General features: G+C 33.4%; 1 protein-coding gene and 1 long non-coding RNA gene across 4 annotated transcripts in view; both read left to right on the forward strand.

Annotated features, from left to right (window-relative positions):
• The first annotated feature begins 304 nt into the window (after nucleotides 1-304).
• LOC134272703 (regulator of G-protein signaling 9-binding protein-like) overlaps nucleotides 305-19,660 on the forward strand; it is a 33,161-nt gene continuing 13,805 nt past the window's right edge. The window contains exons 1-4 of one of the 2 annotated variants that reach the window (XM_062754910.1): nucleotides 305-908; nucleotides 17,713-17,976; nucleotides 18,069-18,341; nucleotides 18,495-18,661. In XM_062754910.1, the coding sequence (XP_062610894.1) occupies nucleotides 18,213-18,341; nucleotides 18,495-18,661 (296 nt within the window). In that variant the 5' untranslated portion in view covers nucleotides 305-908; nucleotides 17,713-17,976; nucleotides 18,069-18,212. Of the gene's footprint in view, nucleotides 909-17,712; nucleotides 18,342-18,494; nucleotides 18,662-19,660 lie in introns of both variants that reach the window. The other variant, XM_062754909.1, reaches the window with a different exon arrangement.
• LOC134272692 (uncharacterized) lies at nucleotides 14,725-16,690 on the forward strand. 2 transcript variants are annotated; one of them, XR_009993259.1, is made up of 4 exons: nucleotides 14,725-14,775; nucleotides 14,984-15,104; nucleotides 15,756-15,826; nucleotides 16,282-16,690. It is a non-coding gene; the product is annotated as an uncharacterized LOC134272692 (long non-coding RNA). The 2 variants fall into 2 exon arrangements; XR_009993258.1 differs by lacking the exon at nucleotides 14,725-14,775 and having other exon boundaries at nucleotides 14,786-15,104.

Consider the following 19,660-nt stretch of genomic DNA (forward strand, 5'->3'; position numbering starts at 1 on the left):
TGGTTTATTGTCAAAAGCATCGTCTCTACCATGTTTGCTTGTATATTTGTGAAAATGAAATCATTGTAAATGTATGAAGAAAAAACTCGAACCATGAGAAGAAATATCAGAATCACAGTGACGTCATCTCGGGGCGAGTCTGGCTCAAGTCCTCTCAAGTGAGAAACTAGATTCCTATTTATAATCTACACCGTAGTGAAGTATGAGGACCGACGGCCAATACTCGGTAGTCTTAGAAACATCGCCATAATTCAATTGATTGACTGCTCAATCATGTAGCATCCACCTTCCATTAACTCTTAGGTAGGTTTGCGACATTTTTGTTCTCTCTGATCATACTCAGCAGTTGACGACACCATTGATCTCGAGTTACGACAGAGTATATACCTGACAGATACAGGGACTCATTAGGACATTAATTCAGGTGGGTTGAAAATGATATTTGTGAGGTGACAATACGAACGGTTAATTGAAGCCCGGAAAGATGTGAAAATCCTGAATGGGACGTATTATTCTCGCCAAGCTCATCGTTTTAGTGAATACGGCTATTGTCAGTATTTTACGTTTGTGAAGTCTATAGACACAGTTCCTTTAAATATAGCCATAAAATGTGTGGTATGACTCTTTGGTTTATGACTTTCATATAAGTACTGTACCGGACAATAATTTCCATTAGCGTTAAGCGCCACGCTGTAGTCCATGCGCTTGCCTGCACATTTATCAAACTTCAAAATCGACCTTGTAAATATTTGCCTCCATCCATCTCCATCGGCGAGCGACGCTTTATCGATAGACTGCTTCCTGCAAACTTGGCAGTAATATTTATAGAAAGAAACTGAACACTGTTAAACAATAGGTGAAAGACATGAAAGGGAACTGCCGAGGCCTCTCCTAGTCCACAGGTAAAGGTGAGTGTTTTTATTTTAATCTGTAGAAGTTGTAGAAATTTGTTATATCATACCGCGAAAAATAGTTTATGACCAAATGTTTCTTCGTTTAGATATAGAGTCATTAGAGTTTTATTGAAATCTTTGCACACATTTTCAGTACTTCATTCAGAATGCTCAAGTTAACATTAACAGCTACTCGATTAGCCCCTGTTTCTTGTGAAATGAGAATGTTCCCTCGCCCCCTTTTCCCGAAATAAAATGCATATATTTTACTTAATAATTTTTCCAAGTGTTTTCAAATGAAAATTATTGCCTGTATTCTGATCGGCTTTAAACTGAACAATTAAGGCCAAAACAAAAAATACCTTTGTTTCCCCTAACGCGACCGACCCAATTAAATCACGCCGACTGAAAAGATTTTTTAAATAAGGTGATTGAAATATTTTTTTTATTGTTAACCAAGTTTTATAAAACACAATTTCATCAAAATCAGTTTTTTATGAGAAGGACCGACATTGTTCTACTGTGATTTTCAAGCATTTGTTGGAAACAAAATGGCGCCAAGATGTGATCACAGAGAATTAGTTCTTCACAAAAACAACGGCGACGCCTCAATCTTATGCCTTTAGCTAATAAGAATTCTTCACTCTTGAAACAATTCGATAATAAAATTACATGTAAGAGTGTTTCGGAGGTGTCTTGGCGTCTCAATGTGAGTGAATAAATTTTCGAAAGGGACAAACCTGTCAGTTGAATTTAAGATACGTACACTGTAATACAAGAAAAGGCCCGCCTCATGAGCAGATGAGAGGCCCACGTACTGAACACATCATTCCATTTCACTGCATTTTATTTAATTTGAGTTTTGATCTCATCTATGCTCCTTCTATGTTCCTATGTTTACTATTTACATACCATTATGGAACCATAGGAGTTGCTGTAAATATGTCTGCATATTCAATTATTCAATCTGATAGATATAATTCAGATGTCTTTTTTATGCCTTTATTTACGGGGTTAATCTTCGTGACTATGACATTGTGTACAGCGTTTTTATCATTAACTTTGTAGATTCTCTGTACATACTCTTTCCAAATAGTTTTGAAATCATCATTCAGCTTCCTGGGACGTCCAGTGTAATTTTCTTTAATAAGGACCTTGCAGATTGGTTGTTTCTTTGCTTTTAATCTCTTTGAGATTTGTTGGGACGACATTTGAACATTTCCCCATTGCTCCAAAGAACAAAATACGGTATTAGCAATAATTCGCCGCAAATAATACGATATTTTAATCATCTTTGTATCATCGTTTGATGTAATGCATTGAAATAAGGAAGATGCGAAGTAAATTCTACAGGTACAAAAATGACGTAATTTTTAACTATGACGTCACTGATACGCGCTAAACATCGAATGGTCGCGCAAAATCGTTAAATTATGCTGAAAAATGGGTAATCTTTGTAGAAATTAGACCCTTTCACATGCAACAACCACTTTTGTACTCCGCTTATGAGTTCATCATTACATATCTTCGTTACACTATTAAAATAGTGTTGGTTGTCACATGTGATCAATATGAATTTTACAAAAGTTAGCATACGGATAAAGATATTCTACCGACGCAATGTTCCTGATTCGAAGCTAATGACGCTTAATTTACACAGAATGAGATTTTTTTTTATTTCAAGTTCCATCACTGGACTTAGTAAACTATATTAATACCCCTAAATATAAATAAAATATTTTGAAAACAAAGTATAAATTGCAGTTAAAGATGCCGCTTATGCTGTTTGTACATCGTATGCACTTGCATACTCGTATTGTGTCCGTCGGCTGTACATGTAGCATTGTATAACAGCACAAAAATATCATTCACAAAAATAGCACGATATTTATTAATCTAATTATTACTAGAATAATAAAAAAAAATCTCTGATACATGTATCTACGGAAGCTTGTTGGTGCCACGTACGAAAAATATTTTATCTGGCGGCCGCCAATTATTATTTGGCGGCCGCCAGATAATTATGTGGCGGCAGCCACTTATTATTTGGCGGCCGCCACTTATATATCTGGCGGCCGCCACTTAATATATGGCGGTCGCCAAAAAATTTATATGGCGATCGCCACATAATTTATATGGCGGCCGCCATATATTTATCTGGCGGTCGCTACATAATATCTGGCGGCCGCCAAATATTTAACTGGCGGCCGCTATATAACATCTGGCGACCGCCACATATTTATCTGGCGGCCGCTACATAATATTTGGAGGCCGCCACATAATTTATATGGCGGCCGCTACATAATATTTGGCGGCCGCCACATAATTTATCTGGCGGCCGCTACATAATATTTGGTGGCCGCCATATACTTAACTGGCGTCCGCCAGATAACATATATATATTTGGCTACCTGATGCGCGCGCATGTTTTAATGTGTGATTTCAGAGGTGGATACAGTGTGAAAATCAACCAAACTTGTAAGAGATTATTAGGACCCGACACTCCAAACCACACTGGCGGCCGCCAGATAAAATATTTTTCGTACGTGGCACCAACGGGCTTCCGTATGTATCTCAGTATAATTAGAATTTCCTTTAAGAGTCTTCCTCAATGTGTATGTAGTCTTTAATACTATTCATAAATAGTGTGACCTCCGAACAATCATGACAACCATTAAAAATACAATAAAATATACATACATTGAATAAACTTTACGATAACATTTAAATGTAGAATTAAAGTATGGTTCAATATTTAATTTGTCAGATCAAGTTTTGCTTTATTTTATAGCCTTTAATTGTGAAATATAAATATTATATACATGCTGTAAATCTTGACAGTGTGTAGTTGATAGCAGATCAAAAAATAAAAAACACAACCAATCCAAGAAAATAATAGATACTACATAGTATGCACCACTTTAATAGTACGAAATAGCGCATACAAATTCAAATGTTTATTTATCATAATTTTTTTTCAAATATGTTTCTGCATTGAACATTACTGCGTAGGTTTAGCCCCCCCCCCACATTCTATAGGTTTAAAATTGGGAAACTGGTGCTGTTTGAAAATCTTGGTACTGAAGTTCGAACCTATAACCCCCACCCCCCAACGAAATAGGTTTTCGTGTTTTTAGGAAAATGGACATAACCTTTTTTTCTTGCTTGTCAGTTTTTTTTGGGGGGGGGGGGGCTAAATTTTTCTTCTTACACTTAGCCCCCACCCCCACCCCTTTTAATTTGCTTCCAACGCCGATGCAGTTAAAATTACATGTTTACAGAAATATATATTTAGAAGCCAGTGGATATTGTTTAAAAAAAAGACTTACAATGATGCGCATGTTAGGAAAATTTGAAATTTATCTGACATTGATCATCGACATTCAGCAGCTTCTGATTTGTGATCAAGCTAAGGACTCCCCTACCCTTCATCCTTGGATTTTTCAGATTTTTTTTAGATTACATGTAACAGTAGAGAGTCAAACAGATGATACAGAACCCACGTTATTCTTTGTTAAGAAGGAAAGCAGATCGTCTTTGAAAGTTGTCAGCAATGAAATAAGTGTTTAGACATTTGCTGTTTGTTTTTCCCTGTGAAAAAAATCTGAGTGTGCTGCAATTAAGCTATAAAATTAGTGATATCCGTAAACAGTACGTCTTTTATATACACAGATACATGTAAATATATTTCACACTTGAATCCAGGTGAATCCGTAATTTCCGATTGCATAGACAATCACAATTGAATTTCTTAATTTAAGATCATGAACTTCATGTAGAAAAACTAGCATCTATTTTTAATATTTGCACTATCTTTGGTTACCACATATTAATACACGTTTACGTATGATAAAATCCCACCACTTCGTATCATTATTCATTAAATTTACTATAGAAACGGTATATGGCGTATATTGGGACATACAAAGAAATCAATGTAGAATTAGAAAAGCCAATTTAACACTGCTAAAGAAGCTAACGACTCAATTTTTTCTGTCCAAAAAATTCAACATAGGCACGTAGTAACAGGGGAGGGGGGATTTTTTCCAAACATAAATTTTACTATTGGAAATGTTATTTGATAGGCCGGTTGCCCCCCCCCCCCCCCCTTCCACTTTTTGTTACAGTACAGTGAATTAAAGGAAAAGTACATATAGTATATATAGTATTAAAAAATGGTACTAAAGAAGTTGGCCTCTACACACACCTCTTCCCCCTTGAAACATGACTTTCGAGTTTGGGCAATCCCCCCCCCTTTTTATGTTTTTTTATATTTTCATTAACATTTTGTTTTTTGCTTGTAAACTTTTTCAGGTAAGTTATTTTTTTTCATCTTTGCCCCCCCCCCCTCACTTTCAAAATCGATGCTACATCACTGCAACATTTTCAGAAAAAGAAAATACCTATTTATGGGGGAGGGTGGTGTCATGGGCTAACTTATGAAAGACCCATGTTTCCCGGGTAGGGGATTGCAGGCTGTTCGTGTTCTTTGTTTTATTTTTGTTTTTTGTTTTTTTTGCTCATTTTAATTTATTAAAATTAATTCCTGTGGAAAATGACTAAAATTACTTTTCATGGACCAATACATTGAACATGTTTAGTATATCCTTTACACATAGGAAATACCTGTCTGTATTGTATTGTAAATTAATTAACCCATTAGATTCTTCTTGTTTATTGCGAGAATCATGCATAGGTATATCACGTTCGTCAGAAAAGTAAAGACACAAGGAAGATTTTTTTATTTTTAAATAGCTACATTTTCTACTAAGCAAAGAAATTGTTACTACGAACTTAAATATTTTGATCCTAATAAGAATAGGCGAAAACGAAATAAAGACACGTGTTTGGATATTGGGATAAATATTTGTCATCGGCTGCTATAGGAGGTGGGAATTCTGAAAAAAAAAATCCACGAGCGATTATACTTATCTGACATTATTGTCCACATGTATTGAATATGTAAACACATATAAAAATGACTCTTATAAATGTGTAAGTATTTACACAGACTTAAAAGTTAAAATGTAGAAAACCTTTCAAGGGAGAAAAGAGTAAAGTAGTCTTCTCAATACTAAAACAATAATAATGTCGGAACAGGTGTTTAAAACATTTTAAGCGAATTGAAAGAATGCCTGTTATATTATTCAGTCAGAACTGAGTCCGATTTATGACCCCCCCCCCCCTTATCCCCCTCCAAACAAAACTTTTAATCAAAACTTTTACTGATGATTCATTTTCAGTCTTATTAAATATCATTTTACATGTCTTATTAAAACCCCCAAAAATTATGCAAGGCATAATAAATAATATGAACTCATTAAACTCAGAAAGGGGGTGGGATACATTTAAATTTTAAGTATTCCTCTGTTATCAAGCAGGATATAAATGAGTATATCACAGAAAACAATCAGTTTTAATGTACCCATGAACTAATTTAAAAAGTTTACTCTGCTGATAATTTTTTGAATCGGGATCGAAGTCCCTTGCATTCTTATTTATATGATGTAGAATCTTTAATGGTAAAATTGACCATTAGAGGGGGGTCTCTCCTCTACATTATATAATCATAGTATTCTAAACTACTATTCCAATAATTATGATAATAATATAAGTCATAATTATCTTGACATTCGAGTTTTTTTTTTTAAATGTTCGTGCACCTTCCATACCATATTCTAAAGAACTGATTTTTTTTGGTGCCGAGGAAACGTTGTTTTTTTTTCCATCAGGACATTTTTTTCACTAGATCTGATGTAAAGATTTTTTCTCAATATATTTAAGAGAAATAGCTAAAAAAATTTATTAAACACGTATAATCAATGCAATAAAAAGAAAGCAAATCTCAAAGAGAAAAGACTGTTTATTTCTTTTTCTCCCCGTTCCTCTGCTAAAGACACCTTCGTGGAGGATTACATTGTAAGTAATAATGATAATAAATAAGAAATAATAAAAAAAAACAATATTGACTTATTAATAAATCAACAACTTAATTTCTCAAATTTATATTTACAGTGATATATAAATTGTCTCCTAGCCAGTAAATTAGAATTTTCAGATTACGCTCACTACACGTTTAACGTATTCATGACGTCGCGTCAAAATTCTTGGTAAAATCTCGACGTTCTGCTATAAAAGGTACTGTATTCAGCGTTATTTTTCCAATGCATACATTTAAGTCATATATATAAATTACATATCATTTGATTAAAAAAATTCTAAGCTTTTTAAAATGTTTTGAACCGAGCATGTCTGACAGCCGGCATTTTTTGGCCAATACCGTACTTTGTTCTTTAGACATACTCAGCACATGACTTTTTTGCCATTAAGCAGTGGTGGGGGGGGGGGGGGGTTCTTTTATGAGCCAGCATCTTCTGCGACACTGGACATAAGTTTTTATTGTTCCTTTTGAAGGACCGTTTTCAACTTTCCTCATTGAGATTTGAACCTGCGACGTTAAATTAGCCAATTCTTAACTCCAAAGCAAAATGCTCTAGAACCACTGCAAATGTCAGGTCTTCAAAAAAGTACATTCATTGTCTATATAAGCACTGGAGGTTGATGGAAGGTTTGAAAAAATATACTTGGATTTTCCGGTCTTTGCGTATTTGAGAATCTTGTCTTATTTTACTCGATTTATATGAATGTACTCTGGCGTGAGATGTTTAACAAGTTCAACTAAATAACAGTTGTGAATTAATTAATCATGGATTTTGCCTTTAAACAGCATATGTATGATACTTAGCATTTTGTTCACAAATCGCTTTCTTTATTTGTACTTTTCTTATTTATAAAGGTACATGTAATTTTCCATTAAATTTTAGAATGTATTTTCAAAGCTGCTGTCAGAAAATAAAATTGTTTACCTACCTACCGCCCCAATCTGAGAATTTTGGGTCGGGTTAGGGGAAACAAAGATATTTTTAATTCCGGCCTAATGGGAGAATTTTATTTCTCTAGCCGACTACTATTTCATCAGTTGAAGAACGACATATGGCTATAATATAAAATATGGTAAAGTTCATGGGTACATATTTTGGGTTTCCCAGATCAAAACATGGACACGGCCATTTTTTCAATAATATTGGTATCCATCTCTTATCCGCAACTCCTCCTATACCATTGAATGATATTTAATGACACTTTCAAAAAATCGTTATTACATAATGCCATTGTGCACCTCTTATTTTACTTTTTGATATGATACTTATTTCGAGTCTCCTAGAGCAAAACATGGACTTTGCCATTATAACCATTTGGGAGGCGGGGGTATCATTTAGTGGGCCCAGTTCTCACAGTATACCTTTGTTTGAGGATCGCTGTGACTGTTTTATATAAGGATTAGACATGTGAAACATATTAGTGCTACAACGATTTCAATTTAATTATAAAAAATTCGTTACGTCTTATCAGGCGTGCATCTTCAATTAATTATTTATCAAATATTTATGTAATGCCGTGTGCTGTGTGTACTTTTATCATTAAATGAGGTCTTTGGAACTTCTGAACTTTTAATTCTTGAACAAGTAGAATTGAAACGTGCGACTTAATTTTCGTCCTTATATTATAAGTGTCCTTTTCTGTGACGATGATGAACATGTGAATATAATGCCGGTTCGTTTAGTAATATAGATGTTAATATTTTTTGTAATCATTTTAATTAGACGTGTACAATAACCTTTTGTGATTTCTGTGGGGGGAGGAGGGGGGTCTACCCTTTTCCTTTATTTGCTACGAACAGTGTATGTTATACCTGTTTCTTTTTGACATCAGAGCAAAGATACCCGTGCCAAAGCTAGGGTAGGAACTGTATAATTTATAAACGATATTTAGTGGACAAATCATTTTTGTTAAATCATACAAACTATTCAGAGTTCATACTCTGTGTTAGATAATGTTTAAACAATTTCAATAAGCTGCAAGTCAACCGATCAGTATTTCCATTTGCGATGAAATGGTTTGTTTTTTTTTTAATAAGGGAAAAAATAGTAGAGATGAAAATGTGGTTCAACTCTGATTGAAAAAAGGGAGAAAAAGATCCCTAGTACTATCTATTTTTATTAGAGAGAAAAGGTCGGTGTGACAAATTATTATTGCTCTTTGTACAACTTTATGCCCAGCAGTTCTCGTGGGTGACATTAATTTTGCAATTTTAATGAAGAATTTTAAAAGTTTTAGTTGTGCATGCAAAATTTAAAATGACAATCATTGAAAATAAGGACGATTGTATCGAGGATGATGTTCAATATTTTGAAACCATCCTTATTAATCTATACAAATATTTTCACTTCAAATCCCATTTTTGAGAAAATTTGAATTAAATGTAAAAACTAGGTGGTGAAACTTGTTCATTTTATTCATTGAAACATGGTGCAAGTTGTTATTTTCATTTTTTTTGACAAAAGTTTGTATCATCTGTCCTTAAAACAGAAAGCCGCCGTTAGACGTCGCCGTATAGTTTTTAGCTGGGCTTATTGCTCAAAGAGCAATTGCCGGCTTATGTGATCCTGTTCAATGCAGGATGTTGACCCCATAGTCGCCATTTTAAAGTTACGTGCAAAAATATAGTTCTTACTCTCAACCGCTTTTGAGATAATACAAACGCTAAATAAAGCAACAAAAATAAAACGAAGTTTTATCTATATAAAATAAACATTAGTAGTAATGACTTTGAAAACTTCATAAGTCAAAGAACATAGTTCATTAGCGTAAGGATTTTTGATCATCAGTGTTACCGTAGTTCTCTACACATACGAGGTAAAGCAGGAGAGGGAACCAGACTGGCCTGTTTGTTTACATTTAGCTGCGGTACCAGATTAATTCTGATTCTGACAAAATCGGACCGTGGTATTAGGATTGAAAAACTCACTGTCAGTGTCTTATCATTTATATTGATAGTTTTAAAATAATTTTTTCATCAGAATATAAACGAGATTCATGTAAGAAATCCATTCTACTCTGTAAATGAGCCTGGCTCTCTGTACTTCTGAGTACTTTGATTACATTCTCGTCTTCTACAGAAACACCGGTCCAGTTTGGCATAGAGTATCCATGGGTATAGTGGGCTCATTTTTTATCCTCTTATAAAGGGAGGCAATTAAGAAATAGTAAAAACTGTGCGGGTGTAACTAAAAATCCTCATTCTATATAAAACATAAGGTTTTAGTTCACCTGAACCGAAGGCTCAAGTAATCTTTTCTGATCATTTTATCCATTATCCATTGTCGTCGTCATTGTCTTAAACTTTTCACATTTTCATCTTCTTCTGCAGAACCACTGGGCCAATTTTAACCAAACTTGGCACAGAGTATACTTTCTGAAAGGGAATTCATGTTGGAACAAAAGAAGGACACCCTCTTCCACGGAGAGAACTCGAACTGAATACCGAGAGGATATTAAATCTTCTTCTCAAGAATCACTAGGCCGGAAAAGATGAAACATGCGAAAGCTTCCTGTCATAATGTTTATTCAAAATTGTTCAAATAATGACACCTGGGGATGGGATGGGGCCACAGTGGGTGATCAAAGTTTTACATAGGAAAAATCTTTTTAAAATCTTCTCAAGAACAACTGGTAATTTAAAAGAACGATCGGTGCCATTTATAGAGAAGTATCCTTCGGTAGTGTTGGTTCAATTTTGTTCAAACAATGACCTCCGGTGGGGTCACAATAAGCAAACAAATTTAAATATATATAGGGAAAATTTTTAAAAATTTTCTTCTCAAGAACGGCAAAGACATGATTAATGTTAGTGAGTATTAATTTCGAACCATCCTCACGTAGTGTAGATTCAAGTTTGTTCAAATCGTGACCCCAAGGAGTACCGAGGGGTGAGCAGAGTTGAACATGAGAATATACAGGAGACATCTTGAAAGATCTTCCCAGAAATAGCAAATCCATGATTAGTAGTGTAATTCAGAAGCATCCTCAGATAAGGTATCTTCAAATTTGTTCAAATCAATTTCCCTGGAGGCAGGGCCGGGCTACAATAGAAAGAAACAACATAAGTCAATTTATTTTTCAGGAAGTGAGACATTCTGGGTAGGGGGTAAGCGGGCTTCACACACAAAGACATTACAATGTTAGTTTTTCTTGTAATTTATTACGTAAGTTTATGTACATCACCCTAACGTTTATTAGAATTCAACGAGATTTCCATTATTCTAACGATCTTTACAATGTACACAGCGAACCAAGAATTAAGCATCTCACCCCTTGCCATGATGAAGGCAATCAATTTCATTTTAAGTCAGGTAATAAGTTATCAATTATTAAAATAAATTGATTCTTATCACTTTAGCGAAGACGTAATTTTAGCACGATTTAACCTCGGGATCGATCGCTTGCAGGGTTTCACTTTCTATGAGAAGTTCGATTCTCTCTGTGACACAAGTAGAGCTTTTCGAAAAAGCTTACCGTCTTTACCAACAATTTTAAACAGTAAACAGATCTATACTTAACAGGCCGTATAATTCTTTTGAATTTCTTGATTTTGTATTTCTATATTAGCTTTTCACGGGCATTAGCCCTACCACGGTTGTCGCTCGGTCATCTCCGTAAACTTTGACTGGCCGAGAGCTTTCGGCAAACCTCGGCTGATTCCCATTCACTCTTCAAACAAGAAAGGGGAAAAGAATAATAACAAATTGTAAAGCCTGCAAGCAATAACTATCAAATTTTATTTATAATGAAATTAAAGAGACTTTTTTATTTATTGCTATAAAAAATATCATGTTATTAAGAAATAATTAATTACTGCTGATTTTGTTCGTTTTGTCATTTTTTTAAGATTGGAAATCTTGCAAAATTGTTAAGTCGTACGAAAAATAGATCATCAGAAAGTTATCTCCCTTGCCTTGAACAGCATTTCAACCAATGAAATAATTGAAAATTTTCTCATCATGCAATTTCTACCAATCACAAAAGAGAGGAAGTGCAAAGTCCGAAGACTGTAAAAAACTTCAACTATACTATACCGTCTTCCAAGGAAGACGGTAATCAAAGCACAAAAATGATCCAAAGATATTTTAACAGATAATAAACAAATCATCAGCAAAAAAATTAATTTAGGTTAACTTTCTGAAATTATCACGATCATCAGCAAAAATAATTTTTAGTTAGGTAAACTTTCTGAAAAAATTATCTTAATAGTACGAGTATACATTATTAATTTTATACTGACGGTTTAAATATGTATTAAAAAGAACATTTTGATATTCTTCATGTAATTTGATACCGGAAAATAAACCGCAGTTCGGCAGAGTTTCCATCTCTCTTTCTCCTTTAGAAAATATCTCGACTATTTAATTAATCATTGAAATATCTTTATCGGCGGCTCAATATACTTGCGAAATATATTGATGTTGATATAGTCGGTCTAATGAGAGTCAATCCTGTTATGTCCATGTATCCGTATATCACTCCGCCGAATATTGAAAGTGTGTGCCGGTGGAAGTTGGGCATATTTTTTCTGATTTTTCCTGGCTGATCAGCTCCCTCCGCTGGTCTCAACTCTCTCGTAAAACCTTCCACTACAAGTAGAATGGCGTATTACTTAACCGTACGGGCCTATTAATCTCAGTATAATAATATTATGTTATTATCAGTCCTAAAAACGTGTTACAAAATATTGATATATCTAAGGTACTAATATGTTCAAAATATTAAAGGACACATTAGCTGACAATATCAGTAAAATAAGAATTATCTTTTATACAGATTAAATATAATGTAAACGGTGAAGATAAGAACATAATACATATAAGTGACGAGGGTATAGAACACGAACATCTGGAAATTCCAGAGGTAGGGTCAGGTGCCCGGGGGGGGGTTAAGTATCTCCTGTTGACCGGTCACACCCGTCGTGAGCTCTAGGTAGACGGACATTTCCGTATATAGTCAAATTCAGTGTAATAACAAGCACAGGTCAGTATGTCAACATGTGACATTGAAAATGGATTAAAGTTTAGATGATATATAGAGAATAATGAAAATAACACGTTAAAGTATCTTCATCAAGACATATTAATCATCAAATTATTGATCTCAGCGAAAGTCTTCCTCATTAATGCAGTCAATGGAAAAATTGTGTTTAATTTGGCAATTTAAAATTCCAATACTGGTAAAGCATAAGAAAAGTGCGTATTTTCCTCTTAATTTCACGGCTTTATTGATACTGGTAAATCAATCGAACACTTCCCTGTATTCAAGGCAAATTTTCTTGATCTTGAAAATCTAAGAGATTTGCACGTAACACTATACGCACTTTTCTTATGTATACCACATATTCAGTTGCGCTTAGAGTGCATGATATGAGATGATACTATTAGCTTTTGGGTGGACGAGTTCCACTGGATGATTCAATCAAATATCACATCATATGAAATTAGAAATGGCGATTCAGTCGACGTTCGTATTAATATATAATATCGAGCAGTGTATAATGATAAATATAACCTGGTTACAAACCTCTTTGTATATATACATGTATTACTGATAAAATTTAGCAAAGTTTCAATTTGTATGTCTTTGTTTTCACTATCTTTACTGTTTAGTATTTCTATCAGACTTGATTTTCAATCTTCAGATCTCTCCTATAAGCACTAGGAGTTGGTAGATGTTCTCTCAATGTTTTGACCTTTCTACCAATTGCTAAACACACTCAAGAATAAAAAAAGATCACTTTAAAAAAAGAAAAACAAACTGTTCATTGAAGGTATTGTGACTAAACATTTGAAGGAGAGAGAGAGGGGGTAAATCAATGGTTTTGCATTTTCAAACCATTTAGGTTTTTTTTTTATTCCGCCCTGTAAGAGATTCTTTACACTACATGTATAATGATTTTCAATAGTATATACATTATTACACAGGAAAAATGTCCACATGTGTTAAACATATGTTTGGTTTCACATGTGTTCAACACATGTTTTATACATGTAATACATGTGTGTAAATAAACACATGTAAAATATGTGTTTCATTTATATGTAAAACATATATAATATACACATGTTATACACCTGTGAGATAATATATATGTTAAACACATGTTTTTCACCACACATGTATAACACGTATTATATGTATGTAATATATGTGTGCGAAAATACAGATGAATTATACATGTTTAATTTATATAAAATATATGTGTATTCATAAACACATGTTATACACATGTTAACTTTTATCTCATATGTGTGTGTACATTAATTCAAAAGAATTTGTAAATGTTAGTAAAATTTTACTCATGTAAAGTTTTACTTTGTTTATCCCCCCCCCCCCCCTTTCCCTTCTAAAAAAACTTTCACAATTTTTTTTTCTGTAATAATGCATTTATCAGACAAAATTGATAAATAATGAATTCATTTTCTTTTCATTTTAAATCTTTTGGGCTTGGCTTACTTCTTGAGTAAAATTAAAATAATTCCGTATTTGTCTCCGGGCCGGTTTTGTCTTTTATCGGATGAAAATGTACGTCATTTTTGACGTCACTGCTGCAGCAGACGTGAAAGGTAAGTGATCTCCAAACAATTTTTAAAAGACTTTTAATTCACATTGTTTAAATATCATTTCATTATAGTTACAGGTGCGTATGAACTTTCTATATACATGTAATACGCTTATCATTGTGACTTGTCATGCATTTCGTAAACCTAACGATCTATATAGTGATCTGTAAGTAATTTTGATGAAAAATGTTTCTGACTGAATGTAAGCACGGGCACTGGAAGTTAATGTAAATATATAGTATGTGTATGTATAAAAAAGACCCCTTTTTTTTATACATACACATACTATATTTATATTAACTTCCAGTGCCCATGAATGTAAGCGGTTACATGTTAGGCTAAAGGCATTACTATTTTTTATAATTTGTATACAGGTAAGTAATTTTGGATAAATTTGTTTCTGAATGAACGTAAACATTACATGTTAGGCTATTTTTAAAAGGCATTATTGGTTTTCCTTTCATGGTTACGTACTGATATGAAAGTGAAAGTAGAAACCTTGAAACCATTGTGACTTGAGATGGCTGTCAAGTCGATTCTTTCATCAACTTAATAACAAGTGTTTGTTTTTATGGCCTATAGATGCATGCAGTAACTTGAGTTCAGTGTCACATTGCTGCGTCTAAAAAGCCCAAAGCTGATAAGACTGGCGATTGATCCTAAGGCTGATTTGACAGATGATTGCATCAGCACAATATTAAAGGTAAAAATAAATACTTCCAAGAAAAATCAAAGTAAACATCTGTGATGACTCCTTCATGACAAAATATTTCTTGATACATTGTAATTTCTTTTTGTTCCTTTATAATTCTACATTTGTTGTTTGCACGACTTCATAAATAATAAGTCCAACTCAATGCTACAAATACAATAATTTTATTCTATATTATAATATAAAACAGTTTTAATCCAGTGCACTTTTAAAATATGGAAAGTATCAATGGAATTTGCTGGCTTTAAAAGCTATGAAACTGGTACATGCAATGTAAATGACTTCAGGGGGGAGGGGGGGGGGTTATTGAATTTTTGAATTTCAGTTAAAAATTAATAATAACAGTGACATCCAACTATCAAGGTACAAGTACATGTGCTTATGTGTTGATTGTTGAAAGTACATCAGCTAGCTAATCCATTGGATATTTACATCTATTATGTACCGGTATTCATTACCTGACATTTATTATTATTTTCCAACACTAGAGAACATAGTTTCTGGTAAAACGTAAGATATTAATTAAGACTATTAAGAACCTACAAACATGTACTCTCTCTTTTTTGTAGTTGTAGTTTTGTAGTTTAATTGAGTTTTAGTTATGCTTAGAAGATATCTACTGCATGAATATTTGTTTTACAGGTTCAATATACAGTCAGCGTCTCATAAGAATAAATCCCAAGATCCAAGACTTGCTTAAAAGCTTAATTAAGGTAACTACACACTGTTAAATAAATTTTGTTATATTCTTCCCAACAACGTTTGGGATATCCTGGAATCACACTGTCTATTTTTGTGCCTGTCTACTTCTTTGTAGTATTTTTTGTCCAAAAATAAAATATTTGTGTCAGAATCTTCTTAATTTTTGGCAATATGAATTAGTAATACTGTTTGAACATTCCAAATTTAATTGTCAAAATCAAAAAAAAAAAAATGCTTTTTATGACTTTATTATGAAGCATATCTTCCAACAGTGTAATTATCTTGCAAATTACATCATAGGGTTCCACAAAACACCTAGTATAGCATATATAACATTAGTTTTATCTCTTATCATATCTCTGTTGGTGAATTGGGCATACATTTGTTTGCTGAACTTTAATATTACTTGTAGAATTGATTTTGTAATTTAAGAATTGTTTTATTTTTACTTTTGAAATTTTTGTAGAGACCATTCTGTGCCACAAAGAAATTGTTCAGGAAAGGGAGAAATGGTGGATTTGCATTTTGGGTACAGTTCAAAGAGAGTTCAAAATGGTCAAGCTCATGGAAGATCAGAGGGAGGACAACTGAAGAAAACTGAAAGATACAGAAGGAAAAAGAACAAGAAAATATATGAAATAATTATGAAATTGGGAGGATGTACACAATCTTGTCTGCATTTGACCTGTAAAGATTTAATTCCCATTCTTATTTGTATGCTGTAATATCAAATAACTTGATTTTTCATAAATTTACAATAGAGAATACATGACAAATGTTATATGTGATATTTCAATTTTGCTTTGGACACTTTCATGTCAAATCATATAAATTATAAAAAAGTACATGGACTAATTATGTTATTCATTTGTACATGTATAACTAATCATTTTGTGGAAATCTTATAATTGTACTCAACTTAGAATATGTAAAATATATGTATCGACAAATGCTACTGACTTGTTTGTATACTTTCCTGTTTAGAAAGTACACTGAAAAATAAGTTATTTCTCTTGATGAAAATAATTTATCAAAAAAGCTGTGTAAGCATTTTAAGATATTAATTTTCAAATATTTAACCCATGAAGATAGATCATTGGAATGTAATGGATTTTCATCTAAAGCAGAAATATCTGATTTTTAAATGTGTACAAGAATGTGTTTTTCCTTGTGATAAATATTGAAAGAGAACACATGTAACTATTTCATATGACTTACATATGCTCATATGCTGCCCTTTTCATATGATTCACATATGTGGACAGACATGAAAAAAGTATAAAAATGATAATAAGTACAACAGTAATATTATACACATATAATTCACATATAAAGTATAACATGTATAAAACATATGTTTAACACATGTTTCATATGTATAAATATACAATGTGTTTATTTTTACACATGTTAAACACATGTGAAACATATGTTTAACATGTGTAAAAATAAACACCCTATACATGTGTGCTCCTTTTATGTGTTTTACATGTGTAAAAAATATATGTTAAACACATGTTTAACATATGTTCAACACATGTGGACATTTTTCCTGTGTAGCGGATGAATGCCCGAATATTGCTAAAAAATAGCAGGTATCATAAATACTATATTAAGTCGTTATAAGAAGCTTATAAAAGGACAAATAACAGAACAGTGATCGGTCATAAAGCTGCTTCTGAATCTCCAGGTATACAGTGGTCACTGCCCTCTGGCTTGACGGACAAACCTGTCTGGCATTTCTGTAAAATGCTTGATAATCATACGAATTAAACCCTCTTCAAACAAATAAACTCAGGTTTCTTCTTTATCTACAGGGGGTTGTCTTAATTTTCCAATATTCTACTGTATCTACAGGGCTTTGTTTTATTTTTCATATATTTCTTGATATTTGTAGAAAACGGTGAAATCAGCAAAAGTCATTCCACTGAACATCCCAGAATTATTGAAGAGTTCAGTACCGATGTGGAGTAAACAGTAAGCTCAACTGGCGGTCCCATTATCTGATGACTTGCTCTTCACTTGGGAATGAATTTACACAAAAAACTTTAATTAAGAAAATGGAGAAGACAGGGAAATTAAGACAAAGCTTATAAGGCAGACGATTTCATCTGATACGAGGCATTGATTTATAAGGGAGCAGAAGACCAGTTGTGCGCAGGTTCATGTGATTTGCAGCTGACTATACACTAGTATATATATTTACGTGCACAAACAAGGAATCATTCTTTTATACTTATGTTTTTATCCCAGATCATCCAGTCTATTCAGCATTGCCTCTCAAAAAACAGTGAATTACAATCAAACTCGGAATAATCCGCCACAAAATTAACTACGCAGTGATACTGAACGAACACTATTTTACCACGTGACCCATCAGAATGAGCTCACCAGACCATGTCCTCGGCCGTGGCAGGATGCATCAGCAACAAGGGAGCTAACCTAGTACAGTTGACGTCATTTTCTTTGGTGCAGGACTGCAGAACGGAGAAAATTGACAACAGCCTGAAACTGGAAATCACAAAGGTTCCTCATTTTTTTCACACTATTTATTGCTAAAACTAGGGGGTGGATGAGTTTAATTTAAAACATTACACAATCCAATGTTTTTCCAAGTGTTTCATAATAATTTAATCAGAAACCAACTTTGCCCTTAAATTCTCTTTCCGCCTTTTTTAGCTGGTCAGCGATCTTAACCACGAGACTGCGCAGTACTGTACCTTGGCGGTTGCCCTTGGCGGAAGTCAGGACACATTGGACCTCCGCGATGAACTCAAACATATCCGCCAGAGGGCCTTCGATATAGCACGCCAGAACAAGAATAAATTGATTCCCGCTTTGCGAAAGTAAGAAGGGTCATCATTTTTGGAAGATTTTATTTAAAAAAAACCCATAATGTTTAGCCTTATTAGTCGATACATTTCTTTGTTTCACTCTTTTTTATAAAGCAACTGATTTGAAGGTTTTATAACTTGCATTCATTTCTGCTATGGACCCACCGGTAATCTTAGCAAGTGCAAATGTAACGTCTGTCCAAAAATATTTTATATCATATTTCCAATTCCCTTAAACAACAAAGAAGTAAAAAAAAATTAATTCTCTTTTATTTATAGCATAAAAGACATAATAATGCTGCATCATTGCTCAGAAATACCATGAATACTGAAAACCCATGACATTAGATCAGATATCGTGGCATCAGAAATAACGTTCATTGTTCTGTATTGTTCTGAAATACATCTGTACAACACTATTTTTATGAAGGGGAAAACTTAGGGTAAAAATCATCACTAATGCCTAGGTTACATTTAAGCCGATGGTCGGGCGAGTAAATTTTCTGGTCATGTCGGCTGAAAAAAAACATGATCGGCTGACAAAGTATCGGGCGATACGTAGCAGTCACATTAATTCTTAGGAACACCGATGTCTTGGATAAATAACACAGAAAATGTTTTTTCTTTAGAAACCAGCAATATTTTTTCATAGATCTATATTCAGATAGGTGACGTTAGTAATGTTTGCAAGGCAAAGTGGCAGAATTTTATAAAATTGTGACTTAATGTTGAAAATGTGACTGTGTAAAACTGTATAGAATTGCATAAAAACGACAAATGGTGCAAATCTAAGCAATATTTCTGCTTGTCAGTATTGATGCTTAGTATATTCTCATGTCACCCGCAACTTCTTACCTGTTAAAAAAATCATATCATGGTATCTTTCGTTGCCAAATCATGATCTGTGCTTATCAAATAATTTCATAGTTCTGTAAGTATATCGATCATTTTCAGATGAAGCTCTTGATTTGCTAAATCGTACAGATACTGGTTAGACTCGTGGAGCGCTAT

This window comes from Saccostrea cucullata, unplaced genomic scaffold (genome assembly GCF_032062105.1).
Source record: "Saccostrea cucullata isolate Sc308-1 unplaced genomic scaffold, CSIRO_AGI_Scuc_v1 ctg859, whole genome shotgun sequence".
Taxonomy (NCBI): Eukaryota; Metazoa; Mollusca; class Bivalvia; order Ostreida; family Ostreidae; genus Saccostrea; species Saccostrea cuccullata.